Here is a 23,404-nt window from a genome sequence, read left to right on the forward strand (position 1 = left end):
CACCCAAGCCAGAAGCTGCTCTAGAATTTTCACTAGCAGAATAGGCAACCCAGGGAGCGGTATTAGCTCTGAGTCTGCCTTCCATGGTTTTTCTAGGAGCATGCAATGAAGCAAATTATAGAATCACAGGGACCACCAAGGGTCATCTAGTCCAACCCCCTGCAACGCAGGAACTGCAATGAAAGCATCCAAGACAGATGACCATCCAGCTTCTGCATAAAGACCTCCAATGAAAGGGAGTTCACAACCTCCTGAGGGAGTCCAGAAACATTGCATTTACACCAGGAAATTCATTTGATTGAAATTTTCATATTGCACCAGCATGGCAATTACAAGGTGAATTTATTATTATTATTATTATTTTGGGTTCTGCTAAAGGAACACCCATACATTATTGTGAAAATGAGTAGAATAATTGGATGAAAACCTGGTGCAAATCCATATATAGATTTTCCAGAAGGTAGCTGTTCTAGTCCGTTGCAGGAAAAACAACAGAGCCCTGTGGCACTTTAAATACTAACAGATGTATTTATTATGGCATAAGCTTTCGCAGATTGAAGGCCACTTCATCAGATGTATTTGTAAATGTATTTCTAAAGAACAAGGCAAGGCTATGGGAACTTCCTGCTCTTCCTGGGGGAGCAACTGATTTAAGGTATTCCCCATACAATGGGAAACACGCACTGTAAAGGAACAGGACTTTAAGCCACTTTGTGTTGGGATTTTGGCTGTAAAATTCAAGGTTGTAAAACAGTTGCTTTTTTTAAAAAAGGCTACCCTGCATAGGAGGGTCAAAAATTCACAGGAAGCTATTCATAGGACGTTTAAAGATTCAAGCAGGGTAGCTGTTTTGCTCAGGAAGTTTTGCACAAGAAACTCATCCCAGGAACCTGCCAGTGAAGGGGAAATAGAAACACAACCAAGACCCTCCTGATTGGTAGGTACATAGGACCACAGCAAAGTTAGACCACTATTCCCTCTAGTTCACTGTTGTCTACACCAAGTCACACTGCTTCTTCAGGGTTTCAGGAGATGTCTGAGATTGAACTAGGCCTTCAGCATCCAACGTAGATGTTCTGCCACTGAGCTATGGGTTGTGAGGGGTAGTGAAAAATACTGCATCTAAGTCGAGCTGGAGAATGGGGTAGCTGGAGGTTTGTGGAGTCAGAAACCTGGAGAAATGGAGTCAACGAGCTGTGAGAGATGAATGGTTGAAATACTTTAAGAGAACTCAAACTCTGGAAAGTGTTAGAGAACACGGTTGGGCACTGCAGGAGGAAGGAGGCTAGAGAGGAACACAGAAGACCCAAAAATGCTTGGGAATCACAGGTGGGGAGAATCTTGCTTTCAGGTTGCTCATAAGCATCTGGTTGGGTCACAGTGAGAACTGGATGCAAGGATACATGGGCCATTGTCTTGATCCAGCAGGAATGTTATGATGTTCACAAAACTGAGAGATGCAAATTGTTAAGTTTTGGCTTGTTTAGGGAAACAGCCTGTAATATATTTAGCTGGATGTATCTATCTCTGTTCTCTCTCCGTCTCCGATCCCCCCAGCTTAGGAGCAACTACTCAAACTGTAAAATTGGCTTTCCTTCTCAGTTCAATTCATTGCCTTACTAAAAACTAAAAACTTAAGTAAAAGCATAGGGACGCAGGTGGCGCTGTGGTCTAAGCCACGGAGCTTCTTGGGTTCGAATCCCCGCGACAGGGTGAGCTCCCGTTACTCAGTCCCAGCTCCTGCCAACCTAGCAGTTCGAACGCATGCCAAAAGTGCAAGTAGATAAATAGGTACCGCTCTGGCGGGAAGGTAAACGGTGTTTCTGTGTGCTGCTCTGGTTTCGGTGTTCTGTTGCGCCAAAAGCAGCTTAGTCATGCTGGCCACATGACCCGCAAAAACTGTCTGCGGACAAACATTGGCTCCCTTGTCCTGTAAAGCGAGATGAGCGCCACAACCCCAGGGTCGTCTGCGACTGGACTTAACTGTCAGGGGTCTTTTACCTTTAAAAGCATAGTTAGGGGGGTTTTGGGGGGGGGGAAATGGGTATGAGGCCTTGTTATTCACTCCCATGCCTAAGTGCCATACCACTCTATCCAACTTAGGTGTGGGTTGGGCTGCCCAAAGTCCAGAAGGTTAAATGGTTGCTTAGTGGGGGAAACCAGTAAAAAAAAATAAAGATATCCACTTGGTGGCAGCAGTGAAGTTAACAAGCGTAACTTGGTTTTGCTGGTTTGCTTATAAGCTTTCCCTCTTCACAGTGCAGGAGACAGCAACAGGCAGCTAAGATTTTCTGCAGTGCCTCTGATGTAGCACAGCTCGGTGGCATTGGGGGACATTAAAAATGGCAGCTAGTAGCCCCCAGCTGCCCAGCATGGCAGTCTGGGGCAGGGGCTGGTACTGGTGGACCCTGCAAGAAAACTGGGGACCCGGCATCTGCCTGAGGGTGCCGGGTGCAAATGCTGCACCTGCATAGTCTATTTGCTGTGCAAGATGCAATCAGTGATGCCTGGTCACTTGCTGATGGTGGAAAAGTGGTTTAAGAACTTCTCTCCCAAGAGCAGAGCTGCCATTCCAGCAGAAACTGTGTGCCTTTGACAGCTCTGTGACTCTCCTCCCTCTGCCCTATCTGTGCTGTCAAAACGTTTGATTGCAAACTCCTGGGGGGCAGAGAGCTGTCCTTTTGCTTACGTTGCAAAATGCCATGTAGATGGATGGCACTGTGTAAAATAGGAGTGGCACAGTTGTTTCTGAAGAAAGAAACTGGCTTCCGTGGGTCCTTTTATATATTAAATTTTAAAAAATGTGTGCATTGGAAAATGCGAGCGCACCATCACCTCTAAAGTGAGATTGCGAAAACACAAGCAATTTATCTAGAAGTGCTAAGCAGTCCTTTGATCCAAGTATTCTGATTTCACAGGTTCACAGACTGGGGAGCAAATTTCTCGCCCTGACTTCCTAAGCCTAATGATGTCTCTGGGGCTTACCCAGCTCATCATTTCAAAGGTCCAGGTTGGCTACAAAGGTCACACGTCTCACCTTACCTGGGCTAAAGAGCTAAAGCAAACATGATTGGATTCTTTTGTTTTCTGCAGGTGGCAATCTGCCTGTTGCTGGTTCCTCCTGGCCTCCCTTTCTTAACATCTATCTATCTAAGGCACGCAGGTGGCGCTGTGGGTTAAACCACAGAACCTAGGACTTGCCCATCAGAAGGTCAGCGGTTTGAATCGCCATGACGGAGTGAGCTCCCGTTGCTCGGTCCCTGCTCCTGCCAACCTAGCAGTTCAAAAGTGCAAGTAGATAAATAGGTACCGCTCCGGCAGGAAGGTAAACGGCATTTCCGTGCGCTGCTCTGGTTCGCCAGAAGCGGCTTAGTCATGCTGGCCACAGGACCCAGAAGCTGTACGCTGGCTCCCTCAGCCAATAAAGCAAGTTGAGCGCTGCAACCCCAGAGTCGGTCACGGCTGGACCTAATGGTCAGGGGTCCCTTTACCTTTACTTTATAACAGGGATGGAGAACCTGCAGCCCTTTTGCTGTACTTCAGTTCCCATCGGCACTCTCTGGCATGCCCAATGAACAGAGGCGATGGGAGCTGTAGTGCAGCAACATTCAGACGGTCAGAGGTTCCCCTGAACTACAGAGGAATATAGGGCCTGTTGCCCAATGGCAGACCATGATCTTTGTCTGCAGAAAGTTCAGCCACCAATATCCTCAGGCGGCAGGCTTGGGAACAGTCTCTGAGACCACGGAGATCTGCTGCCAGTCAATACTAAGATGGATGGACCAATGGTTTCAATCGGGTCTAAGGCAGGGGAACCTTTGGTCCTCCAGGTGTTTGTTGTTGTTGTTTAGTCGTTCAGTCGTGTCCGACTCTTCGTGACCCCATGGACCAGAGAACGCCAGGCACCTCTGTCCTCCACTGCCTCCCGCAGTTTGGTCAGACTCATGCTGGTAACCTCGAAAACACTATCCAACCATCTCGTCCTCTGTCGCCCCCTTCTCCTTGTGCCCTCCATCTTTCCCAACATCAGGGTCTTCTCCAGGGAGTCTTCTCTTCTCATGAGGTGGCCAAAGTACTGGAGCCTCAGCTTCACAATCTGTCCTTCCAGTGAGCACTCAGGGTTGATTTCCTTCAGTATGGAGAGGTTTGATCTTCTTGCAGTCCATCCTCCAGGTGTTGCTGAACTACAAATCCTATCATCCCTGGCCAGTGGCCATGCTTGCTGGGGCTGATGGGAGTTGAAGTTCAGCAGCATCGGGGAGGGAGTAAAGGTTCTTTGCAAATGGCCTAAGGCTTTTCATGTATTCCTCTCTATAGTTTGGTTCACTGAGCACAATGTGGTGCGAGAGAGGGGATTTCAGCCTGGCTCTATGCCACAGCTTTGCCCATGAGTCTTCTTCCTCTTGTCCAGGTGTGACGTCCCACTGCTTTTGGCAACCCAGCTGCAGGTTAGTCACCTCTTATCATACTTTTCAGGCGATGAGTACAATCGCATCTTGTAGCCAAATTGGCACCCACCCACAAGAGGGAGATACTCAGCAGACATGGGATGCTGATTAGCTTTGGGAGGAAATAGACCCCTACGGCTGGAAGGAAGTGAAAGTGGAGCTCCCTGCTGCAACATTTTCTTTGTAGTTTCCATTTGTAAATCTGAATGTGCACTCTGTTTTAAAAAGTTCTCTTGTGCTTTCTGTCCTGCAGTACCAACATTCACTCACACGAACATCACCGAATCTCCAAGTCTCTCATGGTATATTGTATAAATAATAATAATAATAATAATAATAATAATAATAATAATAATAATAATAATAATAATAATAATAATAGGCCCTATGGGGGATTTCCCTGTACATTTTTGGCTTACCTATGCTGTGATGTGTTTTTTTCTTTTAAGTATGGTCAAGTTTTCACAAAGGGAAATCTGTGCTTGTTTCTCCCTTTTGCAGTATTTTGTTGTTGTTTTTTGAGAGGGGTGGGCACATTTATGAGATCAAGCAAACATGGGAAATTATAGCAATGCCTCATCTTGTGATGAGATTTTGCTGTAAACAAACAAACAAAACCGATGGTGTAAAGTTAAACTTGCCCCAAGTGAGCTCCTAGGCATGTGCTCAGCAATGAGAATATTCCAGAAGAAGATTATGGATACAGGGAGTCACCAAGGGGCTACTTCCTGTGTTATATATTCCTTACCACCAGATGCATTAAACAAAACCAAAACACATTTTGGCCTCCTGTGAGAGATGCAAACAAACAGTTCAGCAATTACTATCCACGGCCATGATTCACAAACCAAGACTAATGCTTTGCACTTAACACTGCTGACTTCAGAGTAGCTGAGCTTGCATAAATCCTTCCATTTGTAGTTTATGGGGCTCCGATAACAGCTGCCAGGTTGCCTGATACATAAATCAACTGCCTGCCGTCTGCATGGGCAGCAAGGATGGGAAACCTGTCATCCTACAGATGTTTCTGGACTACAACTCCCATCATCCCTGGTCACCGTTCATGCTGGCTGGGACTGATGAGAGCTGGAGTCCGTCCAGCAACATCTGAAAGGCCACAGGTTCATCGCTCCTAATGTAAAGTAAGGAAGGACATAGAGTTATAGGCTAGGCATGTCATTTGCTCAGACCAGAGCAGTCAGTGCCTCTTGGAGAAATGAATAGGGTTGCCATATTTTTAATGGCAGGGCTCCTGTGTGTTTAATGAGATTTAGCATGGAAGGCCATCCTTCCTTGCATGATGCCCCCAGTTAAAGATTTCTTGCAACAGGGCTGTAGAAGACCCTGATCACCTCCTTGTTGCCAGTGTTTTGTAGGAGGGATTCCGTTGCATGCCACACATTTAAGATTGCACAATTAAAGTGGATTAAAACACTCTGGCCCAGAAAATTCACTTTTTTAAAAAAAAAATTAAAATTGTTCTTTTGTAGTTAGTCAAGTGATCAGGCAATGCACTAAAAAATGTGTGGGATAAATGATTGATGAGTGGGAAGATGTAGTCTCCATACAAGCAAATCTGGAGGAATACTCAATAATATAGGCCATCTGGAGAAGAGTTTGCAACTGGGTTAGGTGGACTGATGTCCTGGCAGAATAAAGGTGTTTCCAGGCAGGCAGGCAGGTAGGCATCCAACAAGTGAAGCTGCGCCTGTCCTGTTTCTGCCTGTGTCATGCAACTATTACCGTGACTGAAAATAAAACAGGACAACTCCCAGAAATGAGAGCAAAATGCTTGCCCAAATCCATTCAGGATTGGGACCTGCATTGCTTCGGCAGTGGGTTTATTTCCTAGGGAACAATAGTCCAACTGCCTACAGCACCTTTCATCAACCTGGTGCCCCCCTGATGTTTTGGGCAACACCCCTCAACCCCAGCCAGCTCAAAGAAGGCTGCCTGTCCTACAGTAACAGCCCAATCCCTGCATTATCAGAAGCCTTTAGAAGAACATGAGAAGAACCTGTTGGGTCAGGCCATTGGCCTGTCTAGCCCACAATGTGCTCTCACAGTGGCCAACCTGTGGGAAACAGGTAAGCAGGACCAGTGCGAAAGAGCACTTTCTCCTCTTTATAGCGACAGAACAGAGGATTGCCTCGCTTCGCCTGACCCTGTACTGCCAACCCACTTCATTCATCCCTGGCCTCTCTCCAGCCTTGTCTTGTCCATCTCATGCAGACTGTGGGCCCTCGGGGTCAAAGAAGGCACTATTCCTATGCTCTGTGCATCCCTCCTGCGCCACACTGTTAAATAGCCATAACTGATGAATGAGTGAATGAATGAATGAATGGGTGAAGGTGCTGAGAAGATGGAACTGAAGTGGGAATGTTGCAGCAGAGGATGGAAAGGATGATGATGATGATGATGATGGGTGGTTCTGCTACAAAGACAACCTGAATGGAGGAAATGCAGAAGGACCTGAGGCAGATTGGAGTTCCATGAAGCACAGGGCAGGAGAGGAAATGTAGGGCTCAGCTGGGAAGTAAGGATGGGTAAATCTGTCCATTTCGGTTTCGGTTTCTTTCCTTTCTTTTTTCAGTCCAGAATGTTCAGTTTTCCTCATTTCCACAACAGTTTGCATATATAGTCCTCATGGAAATTAACCAGCATTTCAGTGCGTGTTCCTCTTAGTGTAAACATTTCTGTATGCAAACTTGCCTGATTTACACATGTTTTGCAAAGCAGTTTCCACAGATATAATGCATTTTTAAACATAATTTTCAAAAAAATACATATTTTTAATGCACACATTACATCAATATGCACAGTTTGGGGTGTGTGGTTTTTCTGCAGCTGACTTGGCTGGAGAACTGCATTGCAAAATCTGGAGATGTGCCCTTTTCGAAGTATGGGTGGTTTTTTTTTGTTCATGTATGGTTCTGAAAGGTGAGGGTGGGTACATTCACCTTTAAATGAGAACTTAATCACATTTCTCCCCCACCCCTACTGAGAAAGTTTCCTGTACAGATTGAAATGAATGGGAGCTGCAGAACTGTCCAGCAAGAGAGGCATCCCTTGGCCAAATTCCAACTTCTTCCAGGGGAAAACAGCCAGCTGCAGAGCATATCAGAAGCCTAGCTGCCCCCTTCATTACCCTACTGCTCTTGACCACTGCTCTTGCAGCAGTGCTTAATTTATCAAAAATGGAAGGGTTCAAATCTGCCTGGATGCCCTCTCCTTAACCCTGGGCACAAGGGAGAACAGATGTGATAACTCAGTCCTGAAGACAGAATACAGACAGAAGACAACAAAGGTGAGTGAAATCTGGACTGTGTACAGACTGTTGTTTCTCTGGCCTTATGGGGGAACTTCCCCTCTTATCTCTATGTAAGTACACACAGATAATGGAAGAAGAAGGGGATTTACTGCCCGGGGTAGAAGGTCTGCTCATTCCGTTCCCTTGCTTTTTAATTAAGGGCCCTTTGCATGCAGTACATGTTTACTCGGAAGAAAGCTTCATGGAGCCCAGTGGGACTTACTCCCCAGTAAGCATGCTTAAAATAGCAGGCTTAATCTCATAGCAGGTAATAAGAGTGCTGAAATTGACTAGACCAAATAAGTATTTCCTGGTCCAGTCAATTTCATTCCTAAGGGGAAACTGTCCATGTTTCCTGCTTGCATGGAGATGCACCTGTTCTCTCATGTACATTTTTTTTTAAATAGAAGTGCATCATAATTTAACAGGGGCGCTAAACTGCCTGGGACTGTCTCACCAAAACACACATACAGCTCATACAATCCTGGGTGCCCTGGCTGGAGCTCCTTTTGGCTTTCCTCTGCTACTATTTGAAGCACTGTGGAACTTTCAAGGAACATTTTGGCTAGAGACCACAGCAGGCCACAAAGAACAAACAAAACCCCATGCATTGAAGGTGAGAAAGCTCCACAAGATCGCTTCTAGCTCTCTGATAAGTTATCATTGGTACTCAGCCATTCTGCAAGCCCAGCAAGGGCTTCAAGAGAGACTCCTGCTTCAACCAGGGTTTTTAATGTGAATGGAAACCCTGTCCTGGCTTGGCCAGCATGCTCACCTACATTACAGATGCCTCTCTCTCACTCCCCACTTCTGCATGTACAGCAATCAGATGTTAACACAAGCAAGCACAAGCGAGTCTCTACAGTGATCCAAGCACCATATGCAATACCAGAGCGCCACGCTTCCTCCTTTCTGCTGGAGGCACAATTTGAGCATCACCAATCCCCCCAATATCTGCTACTGTAGGGCTGGGGAACCCATAGTTCTTAAGACTGCAACTCCCATCATCCCTGATCATCAACCATGCTGGCTGAGGCTGATGGGAGCTGGAGTCCAAGAACACCTGGAGGGCCACAGGTTTCCCATCCCTGTCCTGACATGGGCTTTCCCACCTCTGCTGAGTGTCAGGAGCACCTCCAGCTACAGCAATAACCTTGAGAATGTAGGAGGGACAAGGAAATGCTATTCAGGAGGAGATGCTTCTGACACGATACCAGAGTAGAATCTAACAAGGCGAGAACTAGAGCGCCTTCCTTCTGGAGATGAAGAAAAGATCCCACCACTCTGCCTTTGTTGGGTGGTGGTGATGCTTGTATGTGCATGCTCTGGATTCTCAATTATAACCAGGGCTCTGTGTACTGTCTGCCAAATGAAAAATTCTGCAGCAAAATAATGTAAGTTCTGCACCAAGAAAAGCCCAGTTCTGCAATCTGCATAAACTATGCAAATGAACTCAATATATTTTTTCTCGTCTTGTTTAATTCATCCTACTATTTTTAACCCCCCCCCCCATTTTTACATCACCATTCTTCTGCTACTCAAGGAGAGGGACAAGGAGCTAAGACCACCTGGGATCTTGTTCAGCCACCTCTTTGGCTTCAGAGATTCAGCAGGCATAGCACAAAAAAGTTTTGCAAGCATACAGCCATAACTATAACAGCTAGGAACTTGCTCTCCCCCTGGCCCAAAAGAAAGAAAGCTGGGATTCCCAGAAAACTGAAATCAACCCCTACCACATTCTGAGTTTTCTGTACTCCTGCAGAATCTTGGCATGTACACAGCTGCATAGGACTGTAGATACTCCATATTTAAAAAGAAACTAACATTATTCTGCTAACCTACATTCTGTGTCAAGAAATGCTGAGGTCTAGCAACTTGTGTAGGACAGTGGAAACTGAACACATTTGCATGCATTTGCACGATATATCTTACAAACAAGCAGTTTCATTTAAGTGGATTGAGAGGCTACATGACCATTGCTGACTGTAAATGCATTATTATTATTATTAACCTAGTCAAAGCACATCTTATAAGTTTTGAGGGTTGGATTACATAGACGTTATAGGAGATCTGCGGCTGCAGTCATAAACAGCAACCCTTCATCTCCCCTTCCTCCTTCCGTAGTGGCATTAGCAGCTACAAACAAAACAGGGAGACACACTGATAACTGGAAAGATGCCAGAAGCAAGGCCAATAAGGTGCAGATGCCATCTGACCAGTGATCCCCAGCATTTCTGTTGACTTCCTCCTGACACATTTGGAAACACAACCCCTTTATGGGCATGTGGCATGCTAGAAGGAGATGCAATTTTGTGTTGACTAAATGCCAGCAGCAATGGGTTGGGCTTTCCTTATAAACTTGCCACTTATCAGCCTCACATGTGGCATTTCTTCAGTTCTCAGCATCTCCCACAACATTTAGTTTGATGCCCAAACCATGCAAAAACCTGCACACCTCACAAGCAGAAACTTCTCTTTCAAGCTACCTCCAATTGTACTGGGGATGGGGGATATATCTGCAGGGAAGGATCACCCACATAGCCTTGCAAATAAGTCTACAAAAACTACCAGCCTGCAAGAGGGATTTGCTAACCGGCTCAGGGGCCAGTTTCTTGTGTTTCTGTGTTGGCCACTGAAGTGGAGAATCTCCTCCATGGCCAGCATGAAAACAAGAGGTATTATTAGCCTCATAGCAGCGGTTCTATCAAGACAGGACTTCAGGGCAAGTGTCTAAGGCCCCACTTGGCAGAATGAGTGGGAGGGAGTCCCAGTCACAGCAGGGCCAGCAGATCGCAATGTGAAGCAAGTGAAGCGATAGACACTGCTACCTAAAGAGAGGACCTCAAAGTCCAAAGTACAGTCGTACCTTGGAAGTTGAACAGAATTGGTTCTGGAAGTCCATTCAACTTCCAAAACGTTCAAAAACCAAAGTGCGGCTTCTGATGGGCTGCAGGAAGGTTCTGCAGCTGATCAGAAGCCGCGAAAGCCCCGTTGGACATTGAGCTTTCCAAAATAGTTTGCAAACCAGAATGTTCGGGAGCCAAAACGTTCGGGAACTAAGCTGTTCGTCTTCCAAGGTTCGACTGTACCTATCTGCATCACTGCCTTTACTGAGACTTTTAATAAACAGGCTGCGGAAAGATGAATAATCTCCACTCTACCAGGCTGCTTGCATTTCTGGATCTATAATTAGCTATGCCTCATCACATCCACAAAGATACCCGCTGGTATTTTCCACACATTCTCGAGCTTATCTTTACAAAAGGACTAGAAACTTTAATTTTTTATTTTTTATGACATATCCGAATGCTGAATTCTATCCCAAACGTTAGACTTTGTGTGTGTGTGTGTGGTGCATGTGCAGAAGTGCTGAATACACAAAACCCTGATTATAATTCCGTCTGAAAGGGAGCCTTTGAAGTCAGGGCTGGGGGGTCCCGAGATACAATCAGCAATAATGACTCGAGAACTAGGAAGAGCAAAGAAGAAAAGAGGAAGGGAAATAGAATAAAGACATAAATAAGGAAGAATTCAAGTGCCACGGTGCTTTTGTTCAACAAAGATACAGAGGAGAGATACTGGTGTGGGTTTGTGCATATGTGTATGTGTGTGTAAAGGTAGAGGGGGGGGGATGGGAGTCCTTAGCTCAAGGAAATTGCCGAGAAAAGATTTTGTGAAAAGTACAGAAAAAGAACACCATTGATTTTAGAGAGCTGGCAGATGTTCCAAGCAATGATTTTTCCAGCGGAAATATACACCCCACCCCCAATGAATGAAAAACAAAAACAAAAACCCAACCCAATCACTGTCAAAAGCAGGAAAATTCCTGTGCCAAACAAAGAATTAAACCAGCCATTCCCTCTTCCTGGTTTCTCTCTTTAGGCCGCATAACGTTACCTGGCAATCAACATTGTCAGGAGAAGGTCATTCTTACCCCTGCTTTTTAAAGGGTGGAAATTCCATGCCTCAAAAAACTTAGCAGACTTGGCTCTATGACCTTTAACAGTTCTTCCAAAGACTCTGCCATGCCGTCGTGTCTAAGGGCTGCGGGTTCGGTTCTCGGTGCTGGTCCTCAGGCAGCGTTGGCGGAGTGCATTTATATGATGTCAGCCTCTCTCGCAATGCCCCAAAGGAGACCTCCTTCCTGCCTAGGCTGAGCTCAGCAGCCTCCCAAATATTGCTGATAGTTTTCCTGGCCCCAGGCTGCAAAGAATAAGAACAAATGGCCTGCAAATCTGTTTGAATAATTCTGGAAGGGGGCAGAAGGAATTCCACCGCCTATGGAGGTTCTCAGCCCAGCTTGTAAATCATAATAATTAAAAGGGAAGCTCCTAAATGTTGTCAGCTGCTGAAATCCTTGCTCCCAAACAACAGCGAAAGAAGGAACCAAAGGGGGAAAGGAGGTTAAAATAACAGAAAGAACAAAACCCTTTGTGAAATCGGTATTCCGGGGTCTGTGCATTCAAAGGACGATAGGTCCCGTCAGCCCAAGAAGGAAAATGTTGCTGTTCCATTTAAGTCGCAGAGGTGAGGGGTGGGGTGAGCAATGTCTGCAGTCAACCCTATAGAGCCCTGTGTCTTTTCGGTTGTGTTAAATAACAAGTTCAACTGGGAGTGTCTGAGATGGAGTGTGAAGATAAATGGCTGTAGAAACAAATGCATATTTTTTTTCCCATTTCGTTTTGTTTTCTTCTATCCCTCACAGTGATGGGGTTCTTGATAAATTTCATTTCTCTCTCTCTCTTCATCTTTTCCAGAAAGTAGAGATGCCTCCCCCTCTCTCTCTTTCTCTCCCTCTCTTGGATTCATTCCCTTTCACCTGTTTCCTTCCGTGTTTCTGCTTCAATTCCCCAGCCGCCCTAAACCTTAAACAGCAGAGTCACAAAGGCGGATGACAGCAGGCCCAGGAAGAGGGGAGATTCCATGCTGGAGGCTGCCATGTTGTCCAGAGAACCTGGTCCTAAGAGGAGGAGAAGAAGGGTTTATTTTAACCAGCGTGTTAGAAATAAAATTGGCCCTCTCTACTAGGATTCGGCAAATGTGTCAATTTTGAGTTCCCTCAGTGTCTCAGTTTTTCCAGTCTTTGAAGTTCCGTTCTCCACAATTGTACATCACTTTCCAAATATATATATTTTTGGCTACCTTTGAAGGTGTCTCAGAAACTACAACTAATCTAGAATGCGGCAGCTAGACTGATGACCAGGAGCAGCCACCGGGATCATATAACTCTGGTCCTAAAGGATCTACATTGGCTCCCAGTACTTTTCTGAGCGCAATTCAAGTGTTGGTGCTGACCTTTAAAGCCCTAAACAGCTTTGGCCCTGTATACCTGAAGGAGCGTCTCCACCCCCACTGTTTGGTACAGCTCTGAGGGCCTTCTGGTAGTTCCCTCACTGCAAAGCTAAGTGATGTTACTGTGAAGCAGGTAGAGGGCCTTCTCAGTAGTGGCTTCCTCCCTGCGAAACGCCCTCCCATCACATGTCAAGGAAATAGACAACTATTTGACTTTTAGAAGCCATCTGAAGGGGAAGCTTTTAATGTTTGATGTTTTATTGTGCTTTTATATTTGTTGGAAGTCACCCAAGGTGGTTGGGGCAACCCAGTCAGATGAGCGGGTACAAATAATAAATTATTATTATTATTATTATTATTATTATTATTTAAAATTCACCACCATTATAGTGTGCATTTCTCCCTTACACCTTTCTCCTAATAAACACATTTTTTTTGCAATTTTGTCTGATTACTGTAACATGTTTACAAAGCAATTTCCCCTAATATTATGCCCTTTGTGTATACTATTGTCATTAACCGATGCATGTTTTTTTAATGCACACATTACTAGTGCTTGCAGTTTTGTACACCTTACTTGCTTGGAGAGCTGCGTTGCAAAATTTAGAGATGGGTGTATTTTGTAAGAGGGCTGAACATTGTTCTGGGAAGTTCTAGTTTTCACCTTCCAATGCAAAGTGGATCAAATTTCTCTCGCACCCACGCTACTTCTCATATGCCCAGCCAGTCCAGTGGCTCTAGGAGCCAAACTGAGGGTGCAAGTGGTGGCAGGCAAACCTGCCGTTGGGAAGAGAAGGGCCCTTCATAGTGGGCCCAGTCAAGACACAACCTCCATCAGGGATGGGGGAGGTGGTAGCAGGAAGAGGAGAAGAGAGACTCACTGATAAGCCGTAAGCTGACATTGAAGGAGCCTAAGTTGTTGGAAGCCAGGCAGGTGTAGTTCCCATAATGACGAGCGGTGACGTTGCTGAAGAGCAGCATGGAACGAGTGCGCTCGTTCTGGATCTGCAGTCCATCCACGCCGCCAATTACTCTGCTAGGAAAAGGGAGTGGGAGGAGAGCATGGGCGGGTAACATTGTTAAAGCATTGTGCTCTGAGAATATGGGGAATTATAGAAAATACCAGCTTGCAACTGATCTCATGCCCTGTCCCTGATTTGCCCCACAATCAGCGTTCTATTTCCTGGCTTCTTTGCATGAGAGTTAGCCCTTTGTTAAAGAGATATAAGTTTCCAGTGATGGCCCTTGTTTATTAGTTCGCACCTCCCACCACTGCAACCCTTGAAAGCTGCTCACGTGCCCTGGCACGTCTGTGCGTGGTCAAAATCCCAGTGCACAAAAAGGGGGTCTTTACCCTCTTGCGCATTTGCGTTGCTAGATCCTTTTCCCTGCACCATGGCGCAAACACTTTGGATCGCCGCTGGTAACTTGCGAGGAGAAGAGGAGCAGGGACAGAGGAAGTGGGCAGGGGAGATGCAAAAGGGGACACTTTTCTGGCAAACCGCACATAGGTATCAGTCCGAACCAAGTCAAGGAATCGCAAAGGGGCAGCTTGCTCATGCATCCGTGGAGGTGCTCTGGAAACAAGGCTAGGTGTTTTGGAAGCCTTCGAATCCCGGGAGGCATTTGGACAGGAAGTGCTTCAAAGGCATCCCCAGAAATCAAAAGCTACAGGAGGCTGAATTGGCCAATGCAGTCCAAGGGCTCCCTTTGCAGTTTCCACACCTCTCTATACCACCTTCCCACAGTCCCAGTGGCTGTTTATCTCTGCTCTGGCCTGTCAGACAGGCGATCCATCATCTGTTGGACCACAACCCCCACAGCGGCAGTAGATCTGGATTCACCTGCCTCCTTTTCTCTGGTGTGTGTGTGTGAATGCGCATGCACACATGCGTATTGTTGCTTGCCACTCCTGAGAGGGAAGCGTCTTCTTTATTAAATGTGGCAGCAAGGATGGTATATCCCACGCCAGCCCTCCTACCAGGCAAAGTATTCCACATACAGACTCTCCTATTATCCAGGCTATTTTCTCTCCCCTCAGCCCCGAGTTTTAAATCTATGAAGCCATCTAGCCTGGCTTGGTTTGAACAGCTGCAAAACCTGTGACTCACCAAACTGAATGCAGCCCAGCAACCATGTTATTATCTTTCCCCCCCTCCCCTTGCTTGACCGCTGTCCCTCTTTTTGCACTCCTGAGCAGCCAGAAAGAGCAGGAGTTTTATTTGGCCTGCAGTGTGCTGGTTATTGGCTCCATTGGTTACAAGAAGGGATGGGAGAAGGAGGCAATTTCTGCCCTTCCTTGGTTTCTCTCAATCAGCGCCGCTTCCGTTCCCCTACAGTTCAGCTTCCACGAAGATCTATATGATTCTTCTCGCTATGCCCCAAATCTACACCATCTAGTCCAATCTCCTGCTTGTTGTGTGAGTTCCAGAGCAAAAATAAAAACATGAGAGGAGTCCAGCACATCAGGCCAATGACCCATCTAGTGAAGTGTCCGGTCTTTGCAGTGGCCAACTAGATGCCTATGGGAAACCCACAAGCAAGACCCGAGCACAAGAACCTTCACACATCCTGTGGCTTCTAGCAACATTATCACCTCTGACCAACCCGGTGGTAGCCATTGATAGCCTTATCGAAAATGAGCATTCTTCACAAATGGCTGTCCCACCACTACTCACAGAGAAACCACCACCCCTATAAGAAATGGGGTTCTATTATTAAGCTGAGTCATGAGGTTTCTCTTAATGTTCAACCAAACAAATACCCTGCCCTTTGGGGCCAACAGAGGACAATCCTTTGCCTTCACCAGTGTGGCAGCCTTTCAGGTTAAACACCACCTTCCCCTCTGATGCTACCACTCTGATCAAATTTAGAGCCCTCTGTCACTGCTTTGTAAGTAAAAACAAAAATATTGGGAGAATCTGGACATGGAATATGCTATTTGGCCCTTAGCCCCAGCTCAAATTAAACCCCAGTTGCTTGTTCATCAACCAGAACGTCATAATTTTATGGCTTCTAACAATTTTCTTGTATAAACTCCACATTGCTTTTACTGACAGCTATCAAATCACTGGGTGTGTGTGTATATATATATATATATATATATATATATATATATATATATATATATATAATCTCCTTGTGTTCCTGGGTGGCTTCCTCCTACCCTCCGCCCTGACTTTTTGTGTCTGATGTTCAGTGCGCCCACAGCTCTGTCATTGTTTCCTAATAAAGTAAGATAAAAAGTCATGGTTTCTTTTCGCTGTGCAGTTCTAACCACAAACAGCCCCCCTGAGACGCAAGAGGTTTGAACCATGAACTGTTATCACCAAGCTAGTGCGGGAACACTGGAGGGAAACAACTGGGAGGCTGATCGGGAGATAATTGCAAATCATCTTGTCAGGTGTCAATCCCTGCAGAACCAGAACTCGGCTCCCGAAAGAGAGGCCTCAGCTGTTCAGCTAAGCGCAGAAATTCCCCCCTCCCCTCTCCGCCTCTTCCTTCAGGAGCCTTTTTCTCCTCACAGCATTTACTCCTTCCTACCAAGTTGACAAATGAATGCAAACATGGAAAAGAGCAAAATCCAGGGGCAAATTTAAAGCTGTGCAAGTGGTGCTCATGCACTGGGTGCTGAGCTGGTGGGGAGGATGGGATGCTATCTCAAAGACTGGTAAGTAAGGCTCTGGGCTTTGGGAAGGAGGCATGAGAACTCTGACAGGGTCCTAGTGCCCTCCTCCTCCTTCCCAGAACCTAGTTAGCACTTTCCCATATTTAGGAGGAGGTGAGAGGGCTCTAGGACCAACCCAGAGCCCCCACACCTCCTTCCCAAAGCCCAGATGAGGGTGGAACAGAGGCAGAACAGGGTGGAATGGGGTTATGCGCACTCTGCCTACACAGGTTCCCCAGGAACGGAACCCCTGTGCAAAATGAGCACATGCCCCCAACCTTTGTTCCCATCGCTTGACTGCAGAACTGCATTGCAAAATTCGGGAAAGCGTGAATTTCGATATTTTGGGTTCCCCTTTAAACGTGAACTAAATCAAACGTGAACTAAATCAAATCTCTCCCTCATACCAGTGGTCAAGGGTGATGAGAGTTTTTGCAGAACAGTAGCACCAGGTGGGCTGTACAGCATTGGCCACGCCTGCTACAGACCTATACAAATTGCCATTTCCCACCTATACCAGGTGAACACAACCCACTCATCACACGCCAGGGCCTGCCAGGGGACTTGGCAACAGCTCTCCTCCCCCCCCCCAATCCCAGGCAGGCAACCACACCACACGGTTTATCAAGCCCCCCGGGGGACAGGGGGACTATACGTGACTGATGGGCCGTGTTCTGCTTGGAGAGTTACAAATTAATCTGCGTTAAGCGACCATGAGTACGCGCCGTGGGTTTGTTTAATAAGATTGCCATTTGGAAGGTTAAAGCATGCGGTGCTGTCTAACTAATGAGACGCACAGCGAAGTTACATGGTGGGAGGGGGGAAGAGAAGCTGCCTTCTACTAGGTCAGGTGATCTGCCTGCCTATCTCAGAGCTCTGATTGGCCACGTCTCCCCAGGATCTCAGGCAGAGAAGGGTCATCACCATCACCTGCCACCTTGATCATTTTTGCTGAGATTAAATTTGGGACCTTCTGCAATCATTGCCTGTGCTGCCACACTGACTTTTGAGTGCCAGTCCTGTAATGCCTTTTCCTTTTGATTTATTTGCTTAAACAGGAGAGTTTGTAGGAGGGCAAAGAAAAAGACGACTGCAGAGCAGACTTTCTCATACTTGGGTCCTTACCGCTGGTCCTGGTAGCTAGGGGTGATGGAAGTTGTAGTCCAACGACATCTGGGGACCCGAGTTTGAGAAAGGCTGCTGGAGAGTAATGACTGTCTTGCCAGATGGAAACAAGATCAAGAAGCTCAGCAGCCAGCCCTGATTGGAGAATTGGGATGCACCTCTGATGCAAGCCTATCCCGGTCTTATCTTGCAAGATATTGTTTCCCAGAGAGAATCCAGGGAACTGCAAGCTACCGAAGGTTGCTGAGAATTCCCTCCCCACCTCCCCACTCACAATGGCTTGGGCTGTGCCTGCAGCACAACCAATACTGAGTTTACAGAATGGACAGTACCACTTCAGATGGCAGGAGGGGGGCGTCATGTTTTAATGCTGCCAAAAAGTGGGGGGAAACATCCCTGCAAGTAGAAAACTAGCATATAAAGGGAGCAGGCCAAAGTTAGAACCTTTCTCCCCACCGTGCCTAGGTCTTTTTTACTCCAAGTATTTTAAAGGGCCTTTTGTCATTGTACATGGAGGAGCATTCAAACGCACACCCCCTATACCTGCAGTAGTTCGGTCCACATTATTACCACATTCCACCACGTGGGTACACCACACCAATTTTACCCTGGGGAGAAGAAATGGCTTGTGTCAACAGGTCCTTAAGGAACACAGAAAGCTGCTTATGCCAGGTCAGGCTATTTGGACCCCTAGCAGGAGCTCTGCCTGGTCTGAGGCAGTGGTCTTTCCCCTTCCCTGCTAGCTGATCCTTTCAACTTGGAGATGTAAGTGACTGAGCCTAGGATCTCCCTGTTGCAAAGCCGCTAAGCTGTGATTCCCCCTCCCAAACGTATTGGAGGGATATCAATGTTATGGATCTCTGGCCATGGCCAAGAAATGGGCAGAAGAATGACTTACTGTTTGTCGTCTTTGAACCACTGGAATTCTGCAGGTGGCACAGCCATGGCCTCACAGCGCAGAAGTGCATTCTTTCCCATCGGGATACGTGAGTCCTTTACATCTGTGATAGTTGGAGGGTCTGGGAAGAGACAACAGTTGATGTGAAAGGCATGTATTAGTCATGATATGCAGTGTCTTAGCTGTTCCTCAACAGATGGTCGCCAGTTGCCAACCTCTGGTAGAGATGCTTCGCCAAAGAATTCTGGGAACTATAGTTTGTTAAGGGGGAAGGTTATTAAGAAGGCCCTGTTCCCCTCCCAGAGCTGCAATGCCCAGAGTTCCCTGTGAACAGAGATCGATTGTTGAAGCACTCTTGGAATTGTGGCTCTGTGAGGAGAACAGAGGCCTCCTAACAACCCTCAGCACTCTTAACAAAGTACAATTCCCAGAATCCTCTGGGGGAAGCCATGCCGTTGAAAGTGGGGTCATATCGCTGTAAATATATGGTGTGGACTTGGGGGAAACACAACAGGGGAGCGTAAAGCTGTACAAGTTCCAAAAGTTCTTCTCTGACTTGCATAAAAATCTGAGTCAGAGAAGAATTCCCTGCTCCCCTATCATAACATTATAGGAAGTTGCTTATACTGAGTCAGATCATTTGTCCACATGGCTTAGCACTGCCAACACTGACAGAAGGTCTCCAGGCTTTCTTACCCAGAGATACCAGGGATTGAATCTGGGACCTTCCGTAGGCAAAGCTGATGCTCTACCACAGAACGACAGACCTTCCCCTGGCATCTGGATCTGATTTCTTTCCGCAGGGCCTGTAAGACAGAGTTGTTCTGCCTGGCCTTTGGCTTGGAATTAATTTGATTCCCTTTCTTTTTTCCTTTCTCCTTGGAACTCTTATTTGGGGACTTCCCTGGCTTTTTTCTGGCCCATGTAGGACCAGCCTTGGTGAAGACTTGACGTTTTTATCCCCCCAAAAGTTTTTGATTGAGTTTCTACTGAAATGAGGTTGCATTTTAATGTTTTAATATTGTATTTTAGTCTTGTTTTTTTAAGCTGTATTTCAATCAATTGTTTTTATATTTGGTGTTAGCCACCCTGAGCCTGGTCTTGGCTGGGGAGGGTGGGGTATAAATATTATTATTATTATTATTATTATTATTATTATTATTATTATGATCATCATCCTCCAAAAGAAGATGTCTTTGGAAGAACCACATCTCCCATAAACCCCTACACCATGGCACAATGCTTGCCTGTGCAAGGGAGTGATAGGAGGGAGGGAGGAAAACCCCCCCTCTCCTCTTCATGCCCTTTTGCTGCTTCTCTCACTATCACAGATTTAAGGGAAGGGAAGGGGGCAATGCCAACAGCATAATATGTGCCTTTTCACCTAGTATCATAAAGGCCTCTGCTGAGAGAGAGAGAGAGAGAGAGAGAGAGAGAGAGAGGTGATCCTAAGCCTATGGCTCCAGTGCCCCAGAACTTGCCCCAACTTTCTTTAGCCTTTCAAGCCATCGATCCAAGAGCCTGGTCAATATTTATAAAGCCTTTGAGAATCTGGGCTCTGCACATCTTAAAGGCCATCTTTCCCCCCACTGTTTAAAAACGGGCCTCCCTGCCAGCAGCCTGAAGTGCTATAGCCCAGCCTAACAACTCACAACTCCTTATTACTTCATTCCGCCATGTGTGTAAACCAGCTCTGAGCACCCATGTTGCCAAATAGGTTGTGAGAATTGGCCAGTGATGTCTCAGAAAGAAGAGGATGATACTTAAACTCCTCCGTCCCCTTCCCAGTTCAGGGCTAACAGAAACTTGGAGGTGATTTATATTAGGGACAAGATAGGGTGGGAAAGAGTTAAGCATCCCTCTCCCAGGGCCAGTTCTAATTTGGAACCCCAGCAGTTGAATTATATCTATATGGATCAGGGGACTCGTCTGGACACATCATTTAAAGTGTTATAAACATGTTATTAAAATGTGCGCTGCAGAGCAGTGATCCATTGCCATTGGGAAATTGCATTGAGAGCAATAGGACATTTTTAAAAATAGCCTTTAATAGCGTTTTACAGATCAGTGTAGATCCAGCCAGGATCTCTTACAAGAGATCCAGTCAATAATCTCATAGGTAATGTGTAGTTTAGCCAGGGGAGGAGTAGAAAAGACCATTATTAAGGGAGCAAAGGTCAGTCCCTTGGTACCTAAGATGTTAATACCCTGTGATTGAAAGCTGGGGAGAAGATGGGGAAGTGGGAGGCAGTGAAAACACTTGCAGCTCCACACTCACCTTTGGAGTCATTCCTGCATTCCTGATTCCCAGTTAAGGGCTGGGTCTCAGCTAGGGTTGGAGGAGAAATTCAGTTCTGTTTGCATTTCATTGAGAAGTCACCTAAGACCCACTTCTCAAACCAAAACACAGCAAGCCTTTGAAATTCACACTCGTCCGAATTTTGTGATGCAGTTCAGCAACTAAACAAGATGCACAAGAGTAAAGGGGGAACCCTCCCCATCAAACTCCCTATATGCTCCATTGCAAAATTACTCCAGCCAAGTGTATGCACAGCATGTATGCACAAGACTAAAGCGTGCATATAAATGCATATAATTGTGGAAATAATATGCAAAAAAATGTATTATGTTGGGGGAAATCACTTTGTAAAAAATGTATATGAAGGAAAAAATTGCACATGAAAAGTTATGCATTAGAAATGTGTATTAAACATTCTGACGAATGTTCGTGAGGGTTTTAAAGAAACAAAACCACAAATTACTGCAAAAATGTAGATGATTACATTTAAACAGCAATAAAACCTGATAACATCTTTGTAAAACTAAGCAGAGTCTGGTACGGTTTCAAATTGGATGTGGGACTGCATGTTGAGATGCCTGAATTGTGGGGGGTTGGATTAGATGTCCCTCAGGGTCCCCTGCAACTCAATGTTATGATAAGAGTGGGGAGAGGGGACTTAGAAAACTGAAATAGACAAATCCGTCCATCCCTAACTTTATAGCTGAAGCTCCAGGCCCCAGACATTGCAACCCTTGATCTGGCTGAAGCGGACAGAACTAGGAGGGAAATTTGAGGACCACTTACAGTTGACAGTGATGAGGACCCGCTTGCTATCAGGTGTTGAGACTCCGTTCACTGTGATGCACTCGTACTCCCCAGCCTGCTGCCTGTTGATTTCCGTGATTTCCAGGTACTCCCCTTCACTGGTGAACCCATCTGTTGGGGAGGGAGGAGGGGGGTGGCGGGGAGGGGGTCAGGGCCAGCAGTAGGGAGACAGACACAAACACAGACTTACACACAAGAAAACACATATGACAGCAACACTGTTATCCACACCTCGGATACGCAGGGGCTGCCTCGCACCGGGGCTGTGACAACAGCACAGGGGGTTGTGGGTTAGAAGGGGGGGGAACAAGCTTGCACAACCTGCGACCTACCAAGCCAAACACATCCCAGCAACTAGGGACGGCCTCTTTCCCAGGGGCTTGATAAATGGATGAGCTCCAACCACCCCTGTTCTCGTAGCAAGGCTGGCACCAGGAAGGAGGGGACCTTCAGAGTTCCCACCAGCGTGCACCCGTCTGACATCAGCACCCCACAACCCAACCCCAATTGGGATTACAGCAGGCTCCAGTGGCGAACAGCAAGACCATTCTGACATTCAAATTGTTGGTGCTGACCTTTAAAGCCCTAAACGGCCTCGGTCCTGTATACCTGAAGGAGCGTCTTCACCCCCATTGTTCAGCCCAGACACCAAGGTCCAGCTCCGAGGGCCTTCTGGCAGTTCCCTCATTGCGAGAAGTGAGGTTACAGGGAACCAGACAGAGGGCCTTCTCGGTAGTGGCGCCCGCGTGGTGGAACGCCCTCCCTTCAGATTTGAAGGAAATAAAATTATCTTATCTTTAAAAGGCATCTGAAGACAGCCCTGTTTAGGGAAGTTTTTAATATTTAATGCTGTATTGTTTTTAACACTCGATTGGGAACTGCCCAGAGTGGCTGGGGAAACTCAGCCAGATGGGCAGGGTACAAATAAATTATCATCATCATCATCAGGCCACAATATAGGTGAGGCAGTGGTAAAGGACCCCTGGATGGTTAAGTCCAGTCAAAGGCAACTATGGGGTCTGTGGCACTGATTTTGCTTTTAAGCTGAGGCAGCCGGCGTTTGCCCACAGACAGCTTTCCAGGTCATGTGTCCAGCATGATTAAACTGCTTCTGGCGTAACAGAACACTGTGACAGAAGCCAGAGCACACGGAAACGCCGATTACCTTCCCGCTGCAGCAGTACCTATTTATCTACTTGCACTTTGACGTGCTTTCAAACTGCTAGGTTGGTAGGAGCTGGGACAGAGCAATGGGAGCTCAACCCATTGCAGGGATTTGAACCGCTGACCTTCTGAGGCTCAGTGGTTTAGACCACAGCACCACCTGCATAAGGCCCCAATGTAGGACCTCACCAGGGCTTTATGGGGACATCAATACGAGAGCTTCTGAACTGCCTAATGTGGCCAGCCCCAGAGAGACAAGCAAGCAGGAGGGCAGGTAGGCAGCTACCAGCAATGTCAGGTTCTATCCAAGGATGCTGAGTCGTGCCGCCATTTGTGTTTCCAAGGTCTGCCGCCTATTTTCTGGGAACTGTGTCCCAGGGGAAATCAGTGTTCC

General features: G+C 46.5%; 2 protein-coding genes across 2 annotated transcripts in view; both read right to left on the reverse strand.

Annotated features, from left to right (window-relative positions):
- The window catches only part of LOC309375319 (uncharacterized protein), a 282,552-nt gene that overhangs the window by 171,124 nt on the left and 88,024 nt on the right, over window positions 1-23,404 (reverse strand). The window lies entirely within an intron of this gene.
- IGLON5 (IgLON family member 5) overlaps window positions 11,289-23,404 on the reverse strand; it is a gene marked incomplete at its 5' end in the record, with an annotated part of 131,096 nt that continues 118,980 nt past the window's right edge. The window contains 4 exon segments of the mRNA XM_081920742.1: window positions 11,289-12,718; window positions 13,932-14,086; window positions 18,741-18,861; window positions 21,826-21,957. Of these exon segments, the coding sequence (XP_081776868.1) occupies window positions 12,618-12,718; window positions 13,932-14,086; window positions 18,741-18,861; window positions 21,826-21,957 (509 nt within the window). The 3' untranslated portion in view covers window positions 11,289-12,617.

The sequence above is a fragment of the Podarcis melisellensis genome (genome assembly GCF_964234715.1).
Source record: "Podarcis melisellensis genome assembly, chromosome: 8".
NCBI classification, from domain to species: Eukaryota; Metazoa; Chordata; class Lepidosauria; order Squamata; family Lacertidae; genus Podarcis; species Podarcis melisellensis.